The sequence below is a fragment of the Pagrus pagrus genome (genome assembly GCF_965226575.1).
Source record: "Pagrus pagrus genome assembly, chromosome: 4".
In the NCBI taxonomy this organism is placed as follows: domain Eukaryota; kingdom Metazoa; phylum Chordata; class Actinopteri; order Spariformes; family Sparidae; genus Pagrus; species Pagrus pagrus.
In genome coordinates this window covers 4,001,239-4,013,954 of record NC_140188.1, presented here as the reverse complement: position 1 = coordinate 4,013,954, position 12,716 = coordinate 4,001,239, and the positions used below count along the sequence as shown (strand labels likewise).

Sequence of the window (12,716 nt, the reverse complement as noted above, 5' to 3'; positions counted from 1 at the left end):
TATGGCGGGCCTTTCCGACACAGTGCTACTCGAGCTGTGCTTGTCGCTGGGTTCAGTGCAGTCAGGTTGAACTTTGACCGCGTGGTGCTTCGCACGACGCAGCAATAAGCCATCGTGGTGCGGCGCAAGCTTTTGGAAATAATGGGGTCCAGAGCGTCGTTATCACATGTCCAAGAAGAGCCTTGACTCACGATGGTGACGGTGGTTAAACTGTTGAGTATAACTAGATTTGAAGTGTCTTGATATATAATTTATAATGGAGACCTTGTAGCCAATCAGAAACAAGTATTTTCTGCAGCCACTGTGAACATGAACTGAAGTTGATAACCTCTGAAGAACTGGCAGCTTTCCTCTCTTTCTGAGACCCCTCATCTCAGAACAGGCATGTTTTTCACTGTAACACACATACAGTGCACACACACACACACACACACACACACACACACACACACACACACACACACACACACTGCCTGCTCCAGTTTCCTGGCCCATTTAAGCGCTGACGAGGACATAGCTTTGGTCTGGTGGGACTTCGTGCCCCATGCCAACCAAGCTGCCCCCACTCACCCCACTCACCCTCCTCACCCGTCAACACACCCCACCCTTCCCTCACCCCTTCTTCATACCTCCTTCACCACTCTTCTCCTCAGTCCTCCTTCAGCTCTGCCAGCGACCGTATTATCATATACTGTCACTGCTGTCAGGTGAAACCTTGTTAAAAGAAAAAAGTCTGGATTTTACCCTGATGATGAGGATTTTTGTTGTTTAATGAAGATGCAGTACTTAAATACAAGTTAAATGAAGAAAAAAACTAAAAGAAATGAGTAACCACAACAGTGATATGCATGCAGAGACTTCCCCCCTCTCTCTCTCTCTCTCTCACCCTCCATCCCTCCCCTGTCCGGCTCGGCCCTTATTTCATGGTCCCAGGCCTTCCCCATGTCTAAATCCTGGCTTTGTGTTGGAGCTGGACTGCAACAATGACCATGTTAGCTGACACAGTGCTGGCTGCCTGATCTGTGCTGACAGCATCTCCACCCGACCACCCCACCTCTGCACGGCTCGCTGGCAAGAGACAGATCCACCGCTCATCTGTGGGGCTGCGGTCTGGGCACAGGGGGGTAACGGTTTGGGTGGCAGGGGCAGTTGATTGTGGCTTATAAAGCCCCGGGTCTCCATAAAGGCTTAAAGGATCAGCACACCTATGTGAGCGTTTTTGGCTAACCAAACTTTATGAACTAATTGGAATGACGAGTCTGTGAGTTGTCCAGCTCAAACAAGTAAAACAAAACCAACAAGGGTGACGAGGTGATCCGTTTTCTGTCCCTGCAGCACTTCATCTGAATGAGTTTTATTGTATAATGCTAAAGGTTCATAATCAATAATAATCATTTTGTTCTAAAGACCTCTCTATTAGTCTTCATAAATATGTACAGACATCTGCAGACTTTGCTTGATAGTTGTGTTAAACTCCTTTTATCCGCTGAGTTACTTCCACTGGACTGAACGCCTCTCCACTTCATTTCACCTCAGTGAGTCTGAAGTTGTGTCAGTCTTGCTTTGCTCGCATTAGTGCCACCTTGAATACTCTCTCTTGGTGGCAGGTGCTGAATATGAGCCTGGATACAGTTTATGTGGGTTTAACACTTTGGGATCAAGCCCTGTTGTGCAGCATCCACCGTGCTGAAGTGTCCTTGAGAGAAACACTGAACCCAGACCAGCTCACTGGGCGACCTATGAGCTCACTGTAGACGAAGAGAGTTTAACTACCACAAAAGATGCAAAAACGACCACAAAGATACGCAAAACCACTACAAAGAGAGGTAAAACATCTACAAAAAGATGCAAAACGACAAGAAAAAGATGCAAAGCAACTACAAAGAGGCAAGAGGACTACAAATAGATGCAAATGACTACAAAAAGAGCCAAACAACTACAAAAATAGGTAGTAGACCACAATGAGATGCAAAAAAAAAACACAAAAAGATGCAAAACAACCACAAAATGTCCGTTGTCTCATAATCCATCCATGGGCAGATGTCCAGCAGGTCTAAACCTTTTCTTACTGTATCTACCTCAAGTGATATACAGCGAGGGAAACAGACACAAGTATACAGACAGATACACACTGACACACTGAAATGCAGACAGGAATACACAAAGGCCAGCAGACAAACACACACACACACACACACACACACACACACACACACACACACACGTCGTTCAGCTAACAACAGCAGCTGCTCTTGTGAAAGGAAACGTCACACTCTTTCTAAAATGAGATCCAAGGCCCGCTGTTCCTATTTTCAGTCATTTGGGATAAAAATAACTTCCCAGCAACATCGCTTGTTGGAAAGTTCATCCAGGCATTTAGATACCGTGGGGATTTTATTAGAGCCTGTTTTCAGGTTTATTTTGGCTCCTGGGTTTGAAGTGGGATGGTTCAGCTGGGACATAGAGATCTAAATCATCAACAGTCGACTTACTGGAAAGAAATCCCACGTGACACAACACACGCCGGCTCCGTCCAGTTATCCTTCATCAACATGAACAGAGTACGTCACGCTTTTGGAAACTGTCCCGCTGGTCAACTTGCAGAACTTAACAGCAGATCGATCGCTGCACACTTCATGCAAACTCAGCAGTATACAGCCGGATGGTAGGTGAGGAGGAGCATTATCCAAAGTAGAAAGACTGACCCTTGACCTCATATTTTATAGCCTGTAGTCTATGTTTTAAAAAAGATGCATCCATAAGTGAATATTGCTGATGTAGCGAGGTCTACTCATGCAGCTTTCATTACTATATCACTTTAAACTCTTCCTGGAAACAAGGGAATGAACCTTTAGGGTTATTTTCCTGATAATTGTGCTGATCTCATGCTAAAGCAGAACAACACTTGGCCACAGATCATTTAAAATCAATGTACCAATTAGTGTTAGAGCTGCAACAAGTTCTTGTTTATCGGCTTTAAGTCACCTACCAGCACAGCTCTGTTTTGTGTATATTTTATGATGGATTTCATTTGGCTGTGCTGGTTTTTGTGTGGAGACATGCGGCAGTCATCTGAGAGACAGAGGGACAAACAGTCAGTAGGCTCACTTCTCACAGACAGACTACTATGTCACAAACTTTGTTATCTTCTTCTCCTCCCTCCTTTATCGCAGCCCCGCCTGTTTCTGCCCTAATATGGAGGGCATCTCTCTGCTCTCGGGCCAATCAGGCAGCCGGATGCGTCCGTCCCAGAGATGCCATGGGCCCGGGCCAGGCCTGAGGCTTCAGTGAGGGGAGCAACAGGCTGGCTGGTGACAAGGGGCAAAGGCCTTAGACAGAAAGAGAGGGGGAAAAGATCAGATAACCACCAAGAACAACAAGAACAAGTGAAGGAAAACAGCTGAGGACAGACAGGAAGTGAACGTTAGAGAGAGGGAGACGTGAGAAGAAAAGAAAAAAGAGAGAGGCTGAGATTGAAGCTGTGCTGCTGCAGGTGGAGGTCTGTCACCTCTGAACTGCTGGAGGAACCCACGCCGAGGCTGAGGAGTGAGGTAGGCTGGATGGATATGGTTCAATAAAGTGTCTGTGCTGATGACCAGGTGCAGTCTGTTGATACCTGAAGGTGTTGCTCTGTGCAGAGAGGAAAGCAGGTGTTGGAAGTCTGGATGCGACTGAAAACTTAATTTCTGGAGAAGCAGCAGTACTGAGGCATCTTCAGCGGCCGTGCCTTTGTTGCTCTGCGTCTCTACTGTGTGTCTGTTTAATTTAGTTTTAAATCAGCCTGAGAACTTGTTTTATTTTCCGAGATACTGCTTCAACATTTGGCAGCTCAGGAGCTGCTAGGAGCTATGCAGAATAGTTTATGTAGCAGCAGACTGCAGACTGCACATTGCTGACTTGAGAGGATAACAATAGCACGCTGTTTAAATGCAAAGACAGTTTTAGTAAGACAGCTGCCGCCTGTGTTTATTCCAACATGCCAGTTGCTGGTTACAAACACTTGAGTATTCACTGGGCTTCAGGGTAACTATTTGCAGTGTGGCATGTCACTATGACTCCAAGTTTATAAGAGTGTTTTGTAAGCAGACCGGGGTCGAATAACACTTGAAAATTATTCGTAGCATTTATTCAACCTTTAGGAGAGCCAGATGGGTGCGGCCTCCAGCACGGGACACTGACTCATTTATAAAAAAGCACCTAAACATTATCGTAATAACAGAGTGTCCCAGACAAAAATAAGGTTAAGAAGCTTTTTGCTGCAGAGCAGAGCTGACGGAGCTGCTGGTGGCAGCAGGCGGTCATTTCAAATAGCCCCTGTCTTAATGTTACACACCAGCGACAGCTGCAGTGTGATGGTCACAGGATCTGTTTGCCCCCCAATTCCAGCTCCACCGCAGAGCTCGTACACTGGCCTGGTATGTTTGTTGGCCCAGAGTGGGTACAGGGGCGGCTGGAGCCACAACACACCCGCTCTGTACCTCTGAGTTACATAATGTACGCACCCAGCAGACACTTGACGTTGATGCAACATTAGAACAACGTTGTACTCCAACGTTGGATTACCATTGGATATTGATATGGATTTGAAAATTGGGTTTACGTTAAAACTTAACGTTGGCTGGACGTCAGCCCTGAACGTTAAATAGACATTGGATTTTGGTTGTACTCCAACGTTGGATTACAATTGGATTATGATATGGATTTCAAAATTGGGTTTATGTTAAAATGTGACGTTGGCTGGACGTCAGCCCTGAACGTTAAATAGACATTGGATTTTGACGTAGGCTTGACGTCAACCTTTTACATTAAATAGACATTGGATTTTGGTTGTACTCCAACGTTGGATTACAATTGGATTATGATATGGATTTGAAAATTGGGTTTATGTTAAAACTTAACGTTGGCTGGACGTCAGCCCTGAACGTTAAATAGACATTTGATTTTGTACGTAGCCTTGACGTCAACCTTTTACGTTATATAGACATTGGATTATGATATTGATTTCAAAGTTAGGTCTACGTCAAACCCTACCGTTGTCTTGACGTCAAGCACCACCACTAAATACACATTGGATTTTAGTTAGACTCTAACGTTGGATGACCATTGCATTATGGTTGTCATATGGATTACGTCATATCCCAACGTTGACATTACATTTACCTCCTGTGTTACAGAGATCTTGGATTATGTTTGGACTCTCACGTTGAATACAATTGTTTTAGTATGTATGTATACACACACACACACACACACACACACACACACACACACACACACACACACACACACATATATATATATATATATATATATATATAATATTATATCAAATTGAGCTTAAGAGTTCTCGTTGGCTTGACATCAAAATTGAATGTTGGGTTGAAATCAGCCTCCAATCTCAAAGTCTAGAAAAAAGTTTAAAAGCAAAAATCGGTAACCAACATTTATTAAAAACTTCCTAAAAATATAAAGAGAAGACACTTTCAAATGAAAGTAAAAAACAATTCAAATATCCGTACAAACAAATGACATCTAGACTAAAACAAACCTTTTAAACAGTAGAACTCTGGTCATTTTTTTTCAAAAAACTGACTGAAAATGATACAACCACCTACACTGTTGCTTCCCCCAACATTGGGTCACCCTCAGGAAAATGATATGGGGTCAAAAATGGCCGAAGTCCCCTTTAACTATTTACATTTTTACAATATATTACACTTCCTCACTCCCGTCATCCACCTTCTTTCTGCCGCCTTTTTGCCTATCTGGGGCAAATTTCAGGTGCTCGCCGATCACCCGACGAATGTTCACCTCTGAGTCAGGCGTGCTCCTCTGGACACTATCTGTAAGACATGAAATAAGATTGGCTGTAGAAAGCGGTGAAAATATTCAGCTGCAGATGCTCTAAAGCTCAGTTCACACCTACACAACTAGTTGCGGCTGCAACAAAACAGCTGATATATAAGCTACTTACTTTTCAAAACCAAGTGTAACTTTCTAAATATAATTTTTTTTTAATGGGATTGAGGTTTGGTAATATTTTTCACCATCAGAATAGCTTTGCTTGCATTTGTTTATGTGCTGAAAGAGTGACAGAGCTGTTTCTGTTCAAATAACCGCTGGAGCCTGCTGGTGAAGCCAAACCACCATTACTGGCAAACAATCATCTTGTGCAGGCACGCCGGTTCCGGTATCAACTTAAAAGTCAATACAGGAACATTCTTGTGCTCCAAGGAAGATATCCACTATGTCTCATCTCAATCCGTCGAGTGGTTGAAGAAATATGACAGTGTTAGATTTGGAGCACTATAGTATAGATGTGCTTTTTTACCTATTACAACAGAGTAGAGGCGGAGCTTCTCAAATGAAAGCTTCTTTTGAGGTCCCCTTCCACACAAATTGAATTGTGCCTGCAAGTTTTGGGTCATCAACCTGTAGGTACAAAAGGGAATTTGAATACAATTATACAGAAGCCATTGTCAGTGCAGCACAAGTCGGCACATCATCTGGCTACACCAATGACACCAATCAATTTTTTAAGTGATTCCTGGCCAGGAACCAGTTTGACAGGGTCCCGGTCCAGCCAGCTGATAATGACAGGTCAGTAAGAAGTCAGATGGTGCCTCTGGGTAACATTAAGCAAGTACGATTTACTACTAAAATAAGAAATGTTAAGCATACAAATTATGTTACAAAATCTGAAAAATACATTTAATTTTTGTTGCACTGCATCTCATGTTGCACATGTTAAGCAATAATTCAATATGACAATATGTATCGATGGATAGACGCGTGCTTCCCTGGAAGATAATATTGTACATGTTAAAGTCAAATGTATCATTCTGGTGCACTCAGAGCAAAATTAAGAGATTATATTTATATATATAAAAAAATTAAAAATATGATAATAATAATAATAATAATAATGATTGTACTTTTCTAATTTAACTTGTGACTGTAGTTGGTTGATGGTTGGTTGAGTGATGATGACACAGCCTTAAGCAGTCTTTTTAAATTCAACTAGTTAATTACTGAGGAAAACAAGGTTAGATCTTGACATTTTTCAGTAATTTTGTTTTTCTAACATTGGTTTTTTTTTCTTCAAATAACTAAACCCTTTGCTTATCAATAAAGCCTTCCAGATGACTTAGCAGTGGATCAGGATCAGAGTTGATTTTTTGCACAGATGAAATAAAGAAGATCTCTCATTAAGACTTTTTAAAACTAAACCAACCAAAGCAGAATAATGCTACTGCTGTTTATTTGTGCTGTTGAATGTGTCACCACAGCTAACACAACGGTGTCCCGTAACCGCTTACTGACAGCTCTGTCCCCCATATGTCTGGACCTTTGATACACAACAGTGATGAGGAATAACTATTGTAACTATTAATAACTATTCCTGCATTAAACAGATACACAGACACACACACACACACACAGTGTTTGTTTGGGGGAAGAGGCAGGCTACTGAAATACACTGTAGTTACCGTCATCAATGAGTTGTGGGATACGAGGCGGGTCGTTATGCACATGTGCCAATTGCGTAAATAAAAATTGTTCCAGAAATTAATCATCCCAGGTTAACGCATTAATTTTGACCACCCTATATGGTGAAAATGGTGCTGGAAACAAGCAGGCCATAACTGCATCTAAACTAAATAGTCAGACAACATTGCTGTCTGTCACACAGCACTCAGGTGCCCGCTGATACGGAGGAGAGGAGCAGCTAACAGATTCAGTGTGTGAGAGAGATGGTGACGCTCTCTTTTGCTCTCAGACAGTACAATCAATGCAGGAAGACTACTACTTTACTCCTCCTTGCTGTTATTTATAAAAGTTCAAAACAAATGGAAGACAGAGTCACTCCGTCAGAGAGCAGCTACAAGACAATGTTAGCTGTGGTGGAGTGAGGTAGAGCTGATGAAGAGAGGGAGCGGTGACAGTAAGAAGCTGGTGAATAAGATCAATATCACATTACTTAATGATTGTTTCACAGCGGTTACGTTCAACAGCACAAATAAACTTTCACACACCTCCACCCAACCCTGCAGCTCCACCTCAAACCTCTCAATCTTAAACACTCTGATGTTTAAAATACAGCAGCAACATTATGATCTGTTCTAAAGAGCTGTATGTCACACACAGACAGTGATCCAGGTGAAAACTCAAGGTGAGCTACACTCGTTATGTTACTGTAAGTGCAATAAAATCTACCAGAGTAAAAAACTAAGAAGAATGCTTAAATTTAATCCACAAAAAACGTGGTTATTTGAATTGAAATAATAATTGAATTGAAATTAATTTAAATAGCTTTTCAATTTCCTGGTCAAAACGAAAAAGGAATGAGCAGAAATTAAAAGTGGTTTGATTTTCTTTTCATATTTAGAATAGACACATTGCCCTGGCCTGGAAAAAAATTCAGTCAGAAGATTTTATTTTGCTTTAACCCCTGATAAGATGGCCGGGGCCGTACTTAAAATATTTTTTTATTTTTTTGTTAATTAACGATATTGAATTTTTCAATATCAATATGTTTATTTCTATGTCATCCAGCCCTAGTTGATCAACAACACTGATGTGTATAACACTGGTTTTACACTTTGTCCTGGTGTCTGTGTATTGTTTTGTCAATTCCGGTTCAATCAATTCTTCCTTAATAACAGACAACTGACAATGATATGAAAAAAAAAAACCTACTTGTCTAAGATCCATTTCACGTTGTTTTTTGTTGATGTCCCTCCTCCAACCATGGACAAGCGTTGGATCTGAAATTGGAGGAAATCAGTGTACAAAAACAAGAGCAAGTTTAGAGTTCAGTATATCCCATGACTGTTGTCTGTTACAAGGTGATTTCAACAGTGCACATTTGAGAAAAAATTCATTACGTTGGTATCACTACTGTAGTCTAATACTGCCAGATTTCTTCTTACCAATACGTCTCTAACATCTAAATTCAATGTAGGTGCTACAACTGAATGTAAATGTCAGAGATAAAAAAAAAACAAAAAAAAACAACTGTGTGATCCCTGATAATTTGCCATTGTATCCGGATTGGTTTCCAAGGCATTCGGTAAAGATGTGCTAGAGGATTTGTCAATTTACAAAACCTACTAGTTTCTGCCTTTCCTCCGTTGATTTGAGGGACTCCTCCAGGTGTTCAAGCTCCTCGAGGGTTGTAGCCTGGTCAAAAACAGTGTCTTCTGCTTGATGGGCAATCTTTAAGTCCTTTAACCCATCACGGATCTCTACCAGCAGCTCCATAACCTTTCTATGAAATCCTAAAAGCATTGAAAGAAAGACAATCATAACTAGAATCATCAACACCTTACCGTAGCAACTTACACTTGCCAAAAAAAATAAACTGAGCCAGGTCATGATTCTATTTGCATGGGTTCATGACTCTGTGTCAACTGTTGTTCATAGTCATTTATATCATGGTACATATTTTTCTCCGGGGGGCGCCCGTTGCTTGAACGTTGACTATTGTGGTCAGTTTAGCCGGCTGTGTCCTAACAGCATATTCAGCACTCGTGAGTCATTGAATAGCAGACTTTGTTTTATTTCCTTACAAACCCTGTTCGCCTCTGTTTGTGGTCGAGGCTCCCTCCATAAACCCATGTCTCCCCACTCCATCCACGCCCCCCCAACCACCACATGGACCCTCAATCCTCTCACCTCTCCCTGGATGTATGCAAGTAGACTGGAATATCAATTTGCGGAACCGAGTCCAACAAAATGTAACGCTCCAGCTTTAACACTGCCAAATGTTTTCAGGGTGGGGGTCCCCAGTTCAAATGATCTTTTGGTGCGGTCATGGCCTAAATAGGATAAGAACCACTGCTGTAGATGACGTTTCACTGACAAATGTGCACCAGTTGTGTATCAAAATTATCCAGACGTCACAAAGTCTGAAGACATTAGGGCGTGTCTTTTAAACCTACAGTCCTGCACAAACACACTTTTATGCAGTACGTTGATAAAGATAAAGGGTCTGGATTTGGGTTTAAGTGATCTGGTTGTGTCTATGAGGGTGTGTGTGTGTACTTACTAGCTTGTGTCATTGGGTATGGGGAGCTTGGTCTTTTTTTAAATGGGGAGCTGATGACTGGTCTTGAGCCTCTTCCTTTTTCTGCGTGATGAGACACACTTGGTGTTGAGCCTCTATTTTTTCCTGTTTGGTGAGACATGCCTTCATGAGAAGGTGAAATTGTATGCTGTTGCTTCTTCTATAGAAATAACCTCCAAAATGTAAAACAAAAAATGTTTGTAAACATTGTTTGAACACAGTTAAGTGTTCGTTCTGGTCAAACACATCAAGCAGAACTATTTAATAGAATCATTATATTTCTATGAACTAGCCCAAACTATCAAAAAAGAAAGGCCATAATGAAATAGAACTGTACACAAACCTTTTGTTTTCGGTGGACAGGAAGGGGTTTTCCTTGATGTGAAGGGTGCGGTGTCGTCATCTTCCAAACTTGATGGAGACTGGTGGAGAGGTCGCACTTTCTGTTGAACAGCCGGAAGTGTAGGCTCTTCTCTATGTTTTCTAGGAGCAGACCCATGTTTTGCCACTGGATTGGAGCTGCACCTTTTCGGACTACCTTGGCTCTCTGGCTCTGGAATATAGTCTGTAAAAAAAAAGTCATGAAAATCTTATCAAATTATGCTGTTTTTTAAATTCTATATTGTAAAGCTATATAAATGAACTTTGATTAATTTGAAAGCTGCTGGCTGTCACCAAATCCTCAAATTTAGAAGTTCTTCTATATTCCTATCAACATCACTCCTGTCACAAGGCAGTTTAACTTACCTTCATCACTGATGGCATGATCATCATCCCTGATCTCAGGTTCATCATCACTGATGGCATGGTCATCATCATCATCTTCAAACAAATCAGGTCAAAAATCAGGCCAACTATCAAAAAAGAAAGGCCATAATGAAATAGAACTGTATACAAACCTTTTGTTTTCGGTGGACAGGAAGGGGTTTTCCTTGATGTGAAGGGTGCAGTGTCGTCATCTTCCGAACTTGGTGGAGACTGGTGGAGAGGTCGCACTTTCTGTGGAGCAGCTGGAAGTGTAGGCTCTTTTCTATTTTTTCTAGGAGCAGACCCATGTTTTGCCACTGGATTGGAGCTGAACCTTTTTGGACTACCTTGGCTCTCTGGCTCTGGAATATAGTCTGTATAAAAAAAGTCATGAAAATCTTATCTAATGATGCCGTTCTTTGAAAAGTTCTATATTTTAAAGCTTGATTTATTTAAAATCTGCTGGCTGTCACCAAATCCTCAAATTTAAAAGTTGCTTCAATATTCCTATCAACATCACTCCTGTCACAAGGCAGTTTAACTTACCTTCATCACTGATGGCATGATCATCATCTGCAAACAAATCAGGTGATTCTACCATGTGTTCAGGCTCCACAAAGCTGCCACCACAAGCACCTAATTGAGAGACAAATGTCCAGTGGGAAAGTGAAAAAACTTGAAATATAAAACTAAAACTGTCAGTAGACTTACGATATGCCTGTGTATGATGCTAGCATTGATGATCAAGGAGCAATATGATACACTGTGTTATTGATACTCAGGGCCTGAAATTCATTTTCCAAAAGTGGGGGGAATTCCCCCCCCTAAGGGCTTCACATGGGGGGGGGGGGGGATTTTACTTTGTTGGGGGGGACTACAGGTCTATATTATATGTTATGCTTCAGATATAAATGATGCTGCAACTACACAGCAGTTCAAAATTTTATTTGTCACATGCTGAGGTATAATACTCAGTTTGCAAACTCAGTGTTACAGGGTTTTCCCTGGCTTGACAGTTGTACTTTCAGATATTGTCCCTCCTCTATTAAATATGAAACAAGGCTGATAATCACAGGACATGTCTGTTCTGATTATGTAAGTCAGCGGTCCTGACATGTGTGTTATTCGTCTATAAAACTCATTCTACATCTCGCGATGTCTTTCCACATACAGGCTTCCTTCTCCTTTTAAACGGTGAGTTGGTGCAAGACGCTGCATCTGATCGCCCCCCATGGGCACCAAAATCACCTTAGATAGGCAGGAAAACCCTGTGTTAAAGTCAGGCGGACATGTGCGTGTTCTTCACCTCTAAAGACGGCGCTGCTAAAAAAAAACCCTGCTCGTTGCAGGAAGGAGCTGTCAGAGGAGCTCTGCTGTTCCTCTCTCTTTAACCTGGTGTTTGGCTGCATGTTGTATAAAAAGAGTTCAATATTGGAAGAGATTTAACCAACATCTGAGCACCGATGGCTGAACCAGAGCGCAACAGATGTGGTGCTGCACAGCTGCAGCAGCGTGTGTGTTTTATAACATCTAACTTTATTCAGTACAGTAGGCTACCTAAACTATACAAACAAAGACGTGTGTGTCATTTAAGTCAGACTGTCTAACGCAGCGCTCCTGTAGTGTGTACCAGTAGTTGGCTGGTTTGAAATGTGTGCGGGAATTTCCCGCATTATGAGTGTGAGATTTGCGGGAATCGGTCCAATTATGCGCAATACCCGCAATCCCGCAGCAAATTTCAGGCCCTGATACTTATTGTGTAATTTAAAGAGAATAGATGGTGTTAAAGAAGTAGACATGTAATCAAATATTTAGCATATGCAATATTTACTTAAATAGGCACAGCACAATTACCTTCCTCATAATCGAAGTCTTCCTGTCGCCTTTTTTTATTTTTTCT

General features: G+C 41.6%; 2 protein-coding genes across 2 annotated transcripts in view; one reads left to right on the top strand and one right to left on the bottom strand.

Annotated features, from left to right (window-relative positions):
• Positions 1-3,274: 3,274 nt before the first annotated feature.
• prx (periaxin) overlaps positions 3,275-12,716 on the top strand; it is a 50,917-nt gene continuing 41,475 nt past the window's right edge. The window contains exon 1 of the mRNA XM_084351188.1: positions 3,275-3,551. The gene's annotated coding sequence lies outside the window, so the exon portion shown is untranslated. The remainder of the gene's footprint in view (positions 3,552-12,716) is intronic.
• Positions 5,438-12,713, bottom strand: LOC311256305 (uncharacterized protein). Its single transcript, XM_084351239.1, has 10 exons — positions 12,671-12,713; positions 11,363-11,452; positions 10,969-11,190; positions 10,817-10,891; positions 10,413-10,634; positions 10,052-10,174; positions 9,115-9,281; positions 8,701-8,768; positions 6,332-6,432; positions 5,438-5,843 (listed from the first exon to the last, which is right to left on the bottom strand). The coding sequence occupies exons 2-10, from the start codon at positions 11,415-11,417 to the stop codon at positions 5,713-5,715; spliced, it is 1,164 nt and encodes a 387-aa protein (XP_084207365.1). The 5' UTR covers positions 11,418-11,452; positions 12,671-12,713; the 3' UTR covers positions 5,438-5,712.

Excerpts from the sequence above, each read along its gene's own strand:
- LOC311256305 (XM_084351239.1), bottom strand. The coding sequence starts at position 11,417 with ATGGTAGAATCACCTGATTTGTTTGCAGATGATGATCATGCCATCAGT. Across the intron at positions 10,892-10,968 it reads CTGTCCACCGAAAACAAAAG|ATGATGATGATGACCATGCC; the intron begins GTTTGTATACAG and ends ATTTGTTTGAAG. Across the intron at positions 5,844-6,331 it reads CCTCTACTCTGTTGTAATAG|ATAGTGTCCAGAGGAGCACG; the intron begins GTAAAAAAGCAC and ends CATGTCTTACAG.